General features: G+C 40.5%; 1 protein-coding gene across 1 annotated transcript in view; it reads right to left on the reverse strand.

Moving 5' to 3' along the window:
- Positions 1-12,455, reverse strand: part of cacna2d3a (calcium channel, voltage-dependent, alpha 2/delta subunit 3a) — a 413,801-nt gene extending 401,346 nt beyond the window's left edge. The window contains exons 1-2 of the mRNA XM_049485574.1: positions 11,979-12,455; positions 6,794-6,875 (exon numbers count right to left, since the gene is read on the reverse strand). Coding sequence (XP_049341531.1) covers positions 6,794-6,875; positions 11,979-12,100 — 204 coding nt within the window. The 5' untranslated portion in view covers positions 12,101-12,455. The remainder of the gene's footprint in view (positions 1-6,793; positions 6,876-11,978) is intronic.
- Between the last annotated feature and the right edge of the window lie 534 nt (positions 12,456-12,989).

The raw sequence follows: 12,989 nt of genomic DNA on the forward strand, positions 1-12,989 counted from the left end.
TGCGCTGTCCAGGGTTTACAGCACTGTGGACAGCGCATCCCAGCCCCAGGAGGCTGAACGCATTCTTCCTCCCTCTGTTCAGATCGCAGCCATTCAATGGGAGTTAGACGATCAGATTCGCCAAAGTAACGCTAATCAGCCCGATTCTGAGGACTGTCCTCAGGGTAAAACGTTCGTACCCGTCCAGTTTCGAGACAGGCTCATCACCTGGGCTCATTCCGCTTTAACCTCTGGTCATCCTGGTGTCACACGCACGTTACAATTACTCTCTGCCCGTTACTGGTGGAATTCTATGCGTGCTGATGTTCACTCATTCGTTACCTCCTGCTCTGTTTGTGCGCAATGTAAAACGCCTAAAACCCTTCCAGCCGGTAAGCTACTACCTCTCCCTGTACCTGAGAGACCTTGGTCGCATATTGCTGTTGATTTTGTCACTGATCTGCCTGTATCTGAGGGTTATACTACAGTTCTCACTGTTGTTGATCGTTTCTCTAGAGGGGTTAAATTTATTCCATTCCCAGCTCTGCCTACTGCCTTCCAAACTGCTCAAGCTATTTATATGCATGTATTTAGACACTTTGGTATCCCCGAAGATATTTTGTCTGACCGTGGTCCTCAATTTACCTCTCGTGTGTGGAAGGCATTTTTTGAACATCTCGGTGTACATGTCAGTCTCACTTCTGGTTTCCACCCTACATGTAATGGTCAATGTGAGAGGGTTAATCAGGAACTCGGGAAATTCCTCCGCACATACTGCTTCAAACATCCCACTGATTGGTCACAATACCTCGTTTGGGCTGAAATTGCACAAAACTCCTTAGTTAATACTACCTCTGGCCTCACCCCCTTTCAGTGTGTTCTGGGTTTTCAGCCTCCCCTAGCTCCCTGGACAGCGGTGTCCACTGATGTGCCGGCTGTGGATGAATGGATGAAGCGCAGTGAGCAGGTGTGGGAAGACACGCATCGTAAAGTCTCTGAGGTACTGCGTGTGTACAAGGAGCGTGCTGACAAGCACCGTGGTGACAGCCCTGACTACCAACCAGGAGATCGGGTGTGGCTTTCTACCCGGGACTTTAGGTTTGAGGGTAGTTGTAGAAAACTCCTGCCTAAGTTTATTGGTCCTCTTAAGATTTTGTCACGTATTAATGAAGTTACTTACAAGGTGGAGTTACCCCCTCAGTATCGTATTAATAATTCTTTTCATGTATCTCTCCTCAAGCCTATGGTCCCGGGTCCGCTCGCTGACGCTGCACCGGCTGATGTTCCACCCGCGGCTGTGGAGGGGGAGGGGTCGTCCACGTATGCTGTCCGGGAGGTGCTGGATTCACGCAGACGTGGGGGTGTGCTCCAATACCTTATCGATTGGGAGGGGTATGGTCCGGAGGAGCGTTGTTGGGTGGCTGCCAAAGACGTGCTGGACCCTGCCTTGCTCGTGGAGTTTCATGCTCGTTTTCCTGGTAAGCCTGCTCCTAGGCCCCGTGGACGTCCCAAGCGTCCTCCGACCTCCTCTGCTCCAACTCGTCGGGTTTCTCGCTCTGGTGAGCCCCGTCTGTCTGGCACCTCCGCTCCGACACCTGCACCTCCCGCCGGTACTCCCTGTCCGCCGGGTGGTCGTCGCCGGGGTCGGCCCCGTTCTGCCTCCGCTCCGGTTCCTCAGGGGGAGGGTACTGTCATGTCTGGTGCTGAAAGCACGTCTGTGTCTCCCACATCCAGCTCTATCTGCGATTCTCACAGTAACAACTACAATACCCAGAACGCACCACTCCATGACACAACACACACTCCCGATCACATGACACGTCACATGACGCCACCAGGAAGTCCCGAGTACTGATTACTCAGTGTATTTAAGGACCATGCTCACGCTCACACCTCGCCGAGTATCTGTTTGGTAAATCCTACAATACAAAGCGTTTCTCTTGCCCTTGCTATTTTCCGTGTATGATCCTGTTTTTGTTTTCTACCGACTTTGATTTTTGCCTGCTCCCTTGTGTTGGATTACCGTGTATGACCTGGACTGTTTATTGTACTCTGGATTTTTGCCTACCCTGTGATACTGCCTACCCGTGTATGAACTCTGGACTGTCCTCCGGTTATGGTATGGTTTCTCTACACTGTGCATTTTTGGTACTGACCCTGTTTCTGTTAACTACCCCTGTCTACTCTATAACTTTAATAAAAGTTATTTTATTGTATCTGCACCAGTCTCATTCCTGTCTGGCCCTGACATATTGCAAATATCTCAATGCAGCCATTAACAGCACAAACACACAGAATTCTTTTAAAGAAAGACTCTTTTTATTTTCCATTCACAACTTTAACTCACAAAACGGAAGACACGCAGCATGACTTCCTTTTTGATGTGATTTGCATATAGAGGGAGCAAATCAAGCTAATACGAAAAGAATAGCATGTGTAATTTGCAGAAGCGAGGTTTGAAAATTGCATTTCCTGCCTAGTATATCCTCACAGTACCCCACTACACTGGGGTGGGGAAGGGATGGCAGGCTAAATCCTCTTTTTGTGTGTAAAGGAAAAGCCTAGCTGCACACAGAGTGGAGGACACATCCACAACATGACTGCATCTGCACCTGGGCACCAGGAACAAAGAGATGAGGGGTAGAGGGAAGGGAAAAAGAGAGGGTGTGAGTGCAGAAGAGGAGTGGATAGTAGCAATCTCAGGCCTGCTGAGGTAGGGTTTAGTGTTATCAGAGGGAGGGCAGGCATGTGGTGATCGAGAGAGAGAGAGAGAGAGAGAGAGAGAGAGAGAGGGATGAATATAAGCACAGAGTGGATCTGAGGGTTTGAACATGCAATCAAAGCTTTGGTGTAAAATCACAGCAAATAAAAAATAATATCTAAAGACCACAGTGGTCAATATAACTGCATCGTGTTTACAAATAAACATCTAAAAGCAGCAGAGTGCAAAATCGCAATCAGTGTGGCCTCGGTCTATTGAATCTGTATAACTCTCCGACCATGCAGTTAATAAGAACATGAAGAACGATTACCTCACTGTGGTGGTAAATTCCGTAGCATTCATGATTTGTTGGGATCACAGTCACAATCAGAGACACACTGGATCCATCTGCTCTCCACCCAGGGAACAAGTTCACACCACTCTCTATCTCTTGCATTCATTTTTATCTCTCCCCTGTCTTTTTAACACTCTGCGCTACACTCTATATTGCAGAGCTTGAACATGGATTTAGATTTTAAAAGATAAACGCTCCAAAATATTTCCAAATATTTATCTTATCTTAGATTTAGATTAAACAGAATTTTAATGTTAGATTTGGGTATCAGGTTTGAAATTATCTCACCTAAAAACCTCTTATTCTCATTCAAAGTTTTTATTTATTTTTTAATTAAATGTACTGCTCTGGAAAAAATAACAGACCACTTAAAAATTATAAGTTTCTTTGATTTTACCGAATTGAAAACCTCTGGAATATAAGATGTAAGATGGACGAGCACAAGCCATCAAAAAAAGCTGAACTGCTTGAATTTTTGCCCCAGGAGTGGCATAAAGTTATCCAAAAGCAGCATGTAAGACTGGTGGAGGAGAACATGCCATGATGCATGAAAACTGTGATTAATCAAAATCAGGGTTTTCTCCCCCAAAATTGATTTCTGAACATTGTTGTTTTTATAGAATAAAACAACAATGTTCATTTTACTCAAGCATACACCTATACATAGCAAAATTAGAAAAACTGATTCAGAAACTGAAGTGGTCTCTTATTTTATTTCATTTTTCCAGAGCTGTATTTTCTCCATTGTAGATTAATATTAAAGACATGAAAACAGTTAAGGGACACATATAAAATTACATAGTAAACAGTAGAAAAAATGTTAGTGCTCCACATGAAGCCCCTGATCTAAACCTGATAAACTGAGATGGTGATTTGGGATGAGCTGGAGCCTCACAGCGTGAAGGAAAAGCAGCAACTATTGTTCAGCACCTCCAGAAACTGAGAAAACTATTCCAGGTGACTCTCCCTCATAAAGACACTGTGATTAAAAAACAACACTGTGCAGATCTGTCCTCAAAGACAATCTAAATCTAAATCTAAAGCAGGGGTGTCCAAACTTTTTTTGTTGGGGACCAGAAGGAGAAATATATTTAAAGTCACGGGCCAAAGACTCTGTAATAAAACAAATAATGAAATATACCACTTTAAATAATACATTTTCCTGATTACTTTCATTTACACACCATTTTACTTGACTTACTATCTTTATCTATTTTTGACAGTGTTGTGTAAACTAAGATTTTTCAAATTGATGTTTCATTTCATAATGTCTCTTAATATTAAACTACTTACTTACTGCAACTTTTAGACTCTTTTGCCTTTTTCTGCACTACATCTGTGCACCCTCTCCGTTTTTAGACTCTTTTGCCCTTTTTCTGCGCTACAACTGCGCACTCTCTCCGCTTTTAGACTCTTTGGCACCGTTTTTCTGCGCTACAACTGAAAACTCTCTCCGCTTTTAGACTCTTTGGCCCGTTTTCCTGCGCTAAAACTGCGCACCCTCTCCACTTTTAGACTCTTTGGCCTGTTTTTCTGCGCTACAACTGAAAACTCTCTCTGCTTTTAGACTCTTTGGCCCGTTTTTCTGCGCTAAAACTGCGCACCCTCTCCACTTTTAGACTATTTGGCCTGTTTTTCTGCGCAACAGCTGCACACTCTCTCCACTTTTAGACTCTTTGGCCCGTTTTTCTGCGCTAGAAATGCGCACCCTCTTCGCTTTTAGACTCTGTGGACCGTTTTTTCTGCGCTACAACTGCACACCCTCTTCGCTTTTAGACTCTTTGGCCCGTTTTTCTGCGCTACAACGTCACTCTCGCCACTTTTAGACTCGTTGGCCAGTTTCTGACACCTAGCGTTCAAACTTTGAATCTCATATTATAAAATCCTGCTTAACAGCGGGCCAACTTTCATTCTATTTCTGAAATACCTCGCGGGCCGCTCCAAAAAAAGAAACGGGCCGCAAATGGCCCGCAGACAGTAGTTTAGACACCCCTGATCTAAAGTATAAAACATATTTTGGTTTGTTTACCACTTATTGTTTACAGAATAATTCTGCATGAGTTCCTGTAGAGCTGTAATATAGTCTTCAATATTAAATTTACAATGTAAAAAATCATAAAAAGAAAGAAAACACCTTGAGTGAGAAGAGTGTGGTTTTAGATAAAGAGTAGGGTACGATTAAGGTAGCTAATACAGCCTGTATTGTACTTTTTGCAATATGACCAAAAAAGTCAATATTACAATGCACATTTTACATTGATCACAATAAATGAATGACTATTTGAGTTAAAATAATTCCATAACAGTTCAGTATGAATACAGGTACAGTTATACCCCTGATTTAGGCATGATTTACATGTTTTTGTCAGTATCTTTAAATTGCATTGTTTAAATGTTATAATTTAAATTTAAATATAATAACTGAAATGCTGTTATTTATTTAAGGAGTGACCCTGAGTTTTTTAAAATTTGAAATGCACTTGTGGCAATAGTGAGCTCAGCAACACCAAATAGCCAGGAATACCACAAAAGACAGTTTCACAACATTTATTCATGTCAAGAACACAACATAAAGATGTAGACCTCTCAATGTCAACATCTATAACCACTGATGACACTCTTAAATGTCAGATATGGCTGCTAGAAATCAGTCAAAAAATGCTGCCACATTTCTAGAACAAGATTATTTAAACATATTAAACCAAGCTTAACTTAAGTAAGAAAAGGTTCATGATCCAAAGCATACCACATTGTCTGTCAAACATAGTGAAGTCAGTGTTATGGCATGTTGGGCTGCGATTAAATTGCAGTGGGTCACTGCTGTTTAGCGACATGTTACAGCTGATACAAGAAAAGTGTATGTACTTGACACACTGTACTGCCCAATATCGTTTCACATACAAACATGCAGCAAAAGCAAAAGAATTGGCTCAAATATTAACAATAATCATTTAAATTTAGAGGCACTTCTTCAAAAATGCCATTTAAAAATGACTGGTGGTAAAATGAGACAAAAATATATGAATACTTTTGATACATCCCTAAAAAGCAGTAACTACTAACATGCCACCAGCACAAGTCACTCACATTATTCCTAAGAGCTTAGTTGTATATGATAATGTCTGGCTCACTGCAACTCACTGCCTTCTCCCATTTCACTTAGTCACAAGCCTGCAGAGTGCATCCTGCCAGATATTCTCTGATTGACCTTGTTTCTTCTCACCTGCGTCCAATGACAGAGAGGTCTGGAGTGCCAGCACAGCAGTGAAAGATGATGATGAACGGGTAAAAGCAGAATAGCTGTTTGTTGTGTGCCTGGGTGTGAGTGTGCTAAGAGTAGGTGAGTTAAATAAGCGACAAGATAAATAAAGCCTAAGCACTTGAAAGAGGTTTGCATGTGTGTAAGAGAGGCAGAGAGAGCACATACATTATGCAATTTTGGTTGCTTTGATGAGAAAAGATGCACTTCCCAGGGAAAAAGCTCTACGTACTTTTTCTCCGCACAATTAACCCAGTGCCCCTCATTTGAATTTCATATGCTTGCTAAATTTCCTGCAAGAGTGTGAGATTTGGGGCTGGTACATTGGCATATGAGGCCTAATCCAATATGGAGAGTTTGGCTGATTTTTAAGGGTTTAAACGGGATGTGGGGTCATGACTGAGTTTTTCAATTTAACTTAAAGTCTTCTTTTTTCATCTCATATTCTACGATCCTTTAAAATACATACTTTATAAGTAGAACACCGTGGTATGTTTACCTTCTGTAAGAGCTGAGATCCAGAGTACTTAGCTGCTATAGACTTCATCTCTCCCCCAAATGCTGAAGCCCACAGCTTAACACTAAACAGAGAAAGAAAGAAAGAAAGAAAGAAAGAAAGAAAGAAAGAAAGAAAGAAAGAAAATATTAATAACTTTACACAACTGCACATTAAAACCAGCTAACACTCATAGATACATGAGTGCATAATGCATGAATAACTAGAAACATTTTAGTGACACAGCACTTGTTTCTGCTTGTTTGTTTATGTCTCTGGTAGGTCTCATATTACAGGTCTGGTGAACATATGGCAGCATGTCATAGAAAACCCTGATATCATAATCCCATTAAAATAATCTAAGTATACTATGTATTATTAGTTATTTGTTATTTTATACTCACTTAAAATATTTTAATGTATGCAAAAATGTGGGAATTGTTAGCTGATGTCAATAGTCAATACCTTTTATGTAGGAAAAATTATTGATTGGCTTAACATTTTTAATAAATGCCTTAGTATATTCGCTTGTTAAAAGATGATCCTGGAATCACTTAGAATGTAAGAGAAAGTGTGTCTGATCCAGCAGCCTCCAGCAGCACCTACAGCCAGCTACACACACACACACACACACACACACACATCTTGGGTTCAAATCACAGACAGGCTGTTTTAACAGTTTCCTACTCAAGACCTTAGCTTAACCCATAGAAAGTTTGTTTGTGTCTTTAATGCAGTAAAATTACAATAAAAACTACCTTATAGGAAACAGGCATGCCTCATCTTATCATATGTAATCCAGTTTTCTTTGCTTGCCAGCAGACAATTGAAGAAACTGGCATGCGAATGCTTGTATCACTTCTACTCTTTATAAAGTTACTCAAAGGCTCTGAGTGTCTGATTGATTGATTGATTGATTGATTGATTGATTGATTGATTGATTGATTGATTTCACAACAGTACACATCTTATCTATGACATTTAATTTAGACTTAGAAGAATTGGTCAAATTTGGTAAAAATGGTCAAGTCCACTCATGATCAATTATCAATTGATCACTCTGACATTGTTGTGCACCCCATATGTGAGCAATAATAATCAAAAGTCTGTAGAGTAAACACAAAAGGCTGAGGTAGACACATCTAGTTATTTCATAGACCTGTATTAATTTTATAACTTTTAATAGAGTACTCAGGAAAAAATCTGGTTAAATGTATAAATCTGGAGGTGGGGTTGATCAGTAATGTTTGTTTTGGGATTTTTTAGTTAATATTTTGTGTTTAAATTGGGAATCAAGTTCTAGAATGACACATCTGTACCTGTAATTTTCCTGCATTTTCACTGGAATCTCAATTTCTGTCTGTTCTCTGTCTGTTTTGCTGACAAATGTGCGTTCGAATTCTCAAGAACACATTTACCAACACATTTACCATGGTTAGAGTTCCTGGATGTGTTCATGCTCCTCGCTGAAAACTGAGGATGCTTCAGTTAGTGTCTTGAGGATGGGAAATAAGGGAACTACTCTGCATTCATTACAAATTTATTACTGACACATGGCAGAAGAAATCAGTCAGGCCCATAGAGGTTGTTTAAGTTTTAAGCTATTGTGTTGTAAATAATATGCACTAGCCATGTCGATTTTACTGTACATTTTACATGTCGAAAATTTACTGTACTATAATTTAATATAATAAATTAGCAAGTACATAGCATTTCAATAGGGGTCCTCTGTTTTTGTTCTTTTAAGGTAGACTTATTTGTTTAAAAACATTCATCCAAGAGAGAAGACACTTATTTTTACTTTTGGTACTGAGAAACAATCTCTTACTGTTTTGAATTACTGTAGCTTTAAGGCAAGAGTAAGAGTTTCTGTGAATGCATACTTAAAGTCAGAGATGTAAAATAAGGAAGTAGAAATACTTTCCTACTAGGGTTGTCACGATACCAAAATTTTGACTTCGATACCGATACCAACTGTAGTATCACGATTCTCGATACCAAAACGATACTTGGAAGAAAAAAAAACAATAAAAATATCTGAACATAAAATGTTTATTTTTGACTGAACTGGATTGAACACTGAACAATCGGTGCAAACGTTTTTATTCTAAAATGAAACATTTGTACAAAAAACAAGTTTCGTTATTATAACCTTAACTATAACATAATTATCTAAACACTTCCTAAAAACTAAAACTAAAACCAGAGGTAATGGTAGCCTGACTATGTGAACCTGACGGGCGGGCAGAAGTTAAGTTCTGAATAAGGAAAATAAAGAGACAGAAGAACATTACAATGATATGTTCATTTTAACACTCACTGCTCCGTTTTATTAATCAACCGTTTACCGTTTTTAATAAGCCCATGTTCAGTGTAACGATCAAGCAGGCTACGTGCCTGACCACAGATTTGCGAACCACGGGTCCAAAACAAAACTCCTGCACACTCCTCTCCGTGTTAACGTGATTTACTAGCAGTCGCTAGTAAATTTTAGTAAAGCTACAGACAGAGTGTATCTTGACTAACTCCACTAACCTGTCGACTTCTCAGCTCTTTGTAGAGATCAGGGTGCTTGTCTGCTAAATGAATGAGCGAAATATGATCAGAATTATGTTAAATAACACTGTAACATAGAAGCAGAGAACTATTATTTAATTAAAATGATTTTTAAGAACAGCTAAACACAGTGCTGCAGGTCAAACGCGGAGGCGTTCACGTGCGAGAGAGAGACACAGAGAAAGAGTGAGAGAGTGAGAGAGCGAGAGTGAGAGAGAGAGAGATTTGCGTGTTCTGATGTGAGCTACTTACAGGTAAAGGTTCTCTTTGATCTCCTCATGCTCATATTCTAGTCCCACACATAAGTCTGCAGCTCCCTCAGTGTTTTCTGTCGTATTTTGCGGTTAGCGCGAGCGCTTACAACTAACACCGCGGAGCGCGAGGTGCCGAATCCGCTACTGAATCCGACTCCCGCTTCGCGGACAGAATCGGCACAACACCCCCCGCTGTACAACTGCGGGAGTGAAAACAGCGCTAATAAAGTAGTTTAGTTTCACTTTCAGTTTTCGTTATTTTATTTAAAAATAAAAATATCAATAAAAAACAGATGCCTACATCTCAGACTATTTTCCCACACTTCACTCCTCGCGCCCGTTTTGTCCACAAGTCGCGGACGAGAGACATCTGTTATTTTAGCCGTCGCCATTCTACACTCGCTGCTGCTCTGCTGGCTTGCGCGTGAATCGATTCATTTGTTCAGAACACTAAGTTTATCTGAATCCTGCCACACCGACTGCTGCGGTGTGAATCAGTTTTCTTATGAACTGAATCAAATCGCGCCTACTAATTTGACTCATTTGAAGCTAGTGACTGGGCTATATACAGTATCGAAAGCATCGAACGCTAAAGAACCGAATCGTTTGTGATGACGTAGTATCGAAAAAGAATCGAACCTTCGGTACACCGTGCAACTCTATTTCCTACTGTACTTAAGTACTAAAATGCTGTATCTATTGGAGTATTATTTTAACTACACTACTGCACTTAAGTACTGAAATACTTTATCTGTATCTACTGGAGTATTATCTTTACTTCACTACTGTACTTAAGTACTAAAATGCTGTATCTGTATCAACTGGAGTATTATTTTTACTTCACTGCTGTACTTAAGTACTAAAATGCTATATCTGTTTCTACTGGACTATTATTTTTACTTCACTACTGTACTTAAGTACTAAAATGCTGTATCTGTATCTACTGGAGTATTATTTTACTTCACTACTGTACTTAAGTACTAAAATATTGTATCTGTAATCTACTGAAGTATTATTTTTACTTATCTACAGTTCTAAAGTACTAAAATGCTGTATCTGTATCGACTGGAGCATTATACTTTTTTCTCTTACACTTCTACTTCACTACATATTCTGGATGAGTTTAATACTTTTACTCTGATACATTGTTTATGAGCTGCATCGTTACTTGTTATAATTGTAAAATATTAGGAATCATTGTAAACGCACATTATCACTAAAGTCAAAGTGGTAGATGCTCTGCACTGTCACCAGGTTTGATAAAGATGCTCATCATTGAGTGGATCAAGCGATTAAGCTGATCTTATAAGAAGATAATAACTACACAAGACAGAACTCTCTAGTACTTTATTCATGCCTGCTCAATGTTTACTAGCTTTTCACCACACATTTGTATAGTTACTTGCTTGTAATGAACAAGACTGAAACTCATTTCTCATCAAACCTTTACAGTTTTTCCCAAATGTTTAAACGCATTTCTAGAAACTTGGCTCAGTTTCTCAAAACTCTAAACACAAACTGAAAATTATGAACTGCTTTGTCAAAACTCCACAAATCTCTGGCAAAACTGATTCCTTTCACCAAAACATCACACACACACATTTATATGCTTATCTCTTGCAGAGCATCAAATACAAGATAAATTCAAAGCACTATTATCAGAAGTATTTGGTTGTGTTTTTGACTTCATGTACAAAAACACAACCAACAAATTAAAAAACAGTACAAATTCAAATCCATACAAGAAATATGAGGAAATATGTTACATTTCTGATCTTTATCAAATCAAAGCACTATTATCAGAAGTATTTAGTTATGTTTTTGACTTCATGAGGCCGCTGTACAAATTCAAATGCACACAAGCCCATGGAATTATGTTGGCTTTCTGTTGTTTTTATTTATTTGTTGTGGTGTAGAACCCCCTCATTTACAGTACTACACAAATGTAAGCTATATTTACTGTATGTAAAATGTTGCAAAACTGTAATTTTCACCTATTTTCACAATGAGAAACATGATAAGGAAAATTCACATACTAAGAGGGAACAAAAAAAATATTTATTATTTAAGTATTTGAGTGATTATAGTGATTTGCAAAGCTATGATTTAGAATGATATTTGAGTGAGAACATGTGGAATCAGTTTAGCAGTTTGGAGTTTGGATGTTGACTCATGAGCTTCATGTTTTTGAATTTGTGTGCATGGTTCCATATTTTGTGTGCATACAATGTGGAAAAACTGTCATTCAGCAATCCTTTAGAACCACACTGCTTTCAAGTGGGCTACAACTTTATGATCTACTTCCTGTCTTTCTCGTTCTTCACTTGAGTTTTCCAGCAGAGCCAAAGACTCTAAAGCTCCTCTAAAGCTCTACTTACTCTGACAGAGGGATGCCCTGGTGTGTCCCGACCACGTCGACCACCGTCGTGCTCTGTATAATCCACAGGAAGAAGACAATCCCACAGCGCAAGTGCGCAGAAACCGCCTTCACACTCCTCATCTTCAGAAACAAACGGCTTCAGGTGCGAGTTTATTCACTAACACTCCTAATCGCGGAGACCCCCGAGGAGCAGAGTGAGGGCGGACCGGTTCATAGCGTGCTGGAAGTGCGGAGCACCCCGGCGGACAGGCTGCTTCAGGCGGGCGGGCGGGCGGGGGGCAGGAGCTCGGCGGAGACTCAGCCTTTCACTTAGCCTTTAGCCTCTCCTTCAGAGGGGGTTCCGGAGCGGAGCTGCTGCTGCTGCTGCTGCTTTAGAGCTGCTGTAGAGGAGCTCCCGGGGGTCTGATCCAACTCCAGCTCCCAGAAAAGTGCACCAAAAACAGAGAGAGAGAGAGAGAGATACAGAGAGAGAGAGAGAGAGGAGTAGAAGATAGAGAGAGGTTAAAGAGAGAGAGTGTGAGAGAGAGAGAGAGAGAGAGAGAGAGAGAGAGAGAGAGAGAGAGAGAGAGAGAGAGAGAGAGAGAAGACAGAAAAGGAAGAGGGCAGGGAGAGTAGAGAAGAGGAGATGGGGAGAGAGAGAAGGTAAAGAGAGACAGAGAAGGGGAGAGGGAGGGTGAAGAAAGAGAGAGAGATGAGAAAGAGAAGGAGAGATAGAAAGAGAGAGAGGGGGGAGTAATACAGAGCACGCCTGGTGTGTTTAGTCCACCACCGCGCTGTGTTAGAAGCTGAGTAACGGCAGAAGTCGGTGTTGTGCCGAATCTCGCTCGCGGCTCCTCCGTGTGACCGCGGTTCACTCACCGCACGCGCCGTTAAATCCCCCAGAGGCGGAGAAACCGAGCGCGCGGGGCGAGAGAGAGAGAAAGAGCGGGAGTTTCCGGATAATGAGGCTTATTTACAAACTATCAGCTTTCTTATTCTGTTTTTTTCCCTCGGTTTCCCTGACCAAACT

This window comes from Astyanax mexicanus, chromosome 12, assembly GCF_023375975.1.
Source record: "Astyanax mexicanus isolate ESR-SI-001 chromosome 12, AstMex3_surface, whole genome shotgun sequence".
Lineage (NCBI taxonomy): Eukaryota > Metazoa > Chordata > Actinopteri > Characiformes > Acestrorhamphidae > Astyanax > Astyanax mexicanus.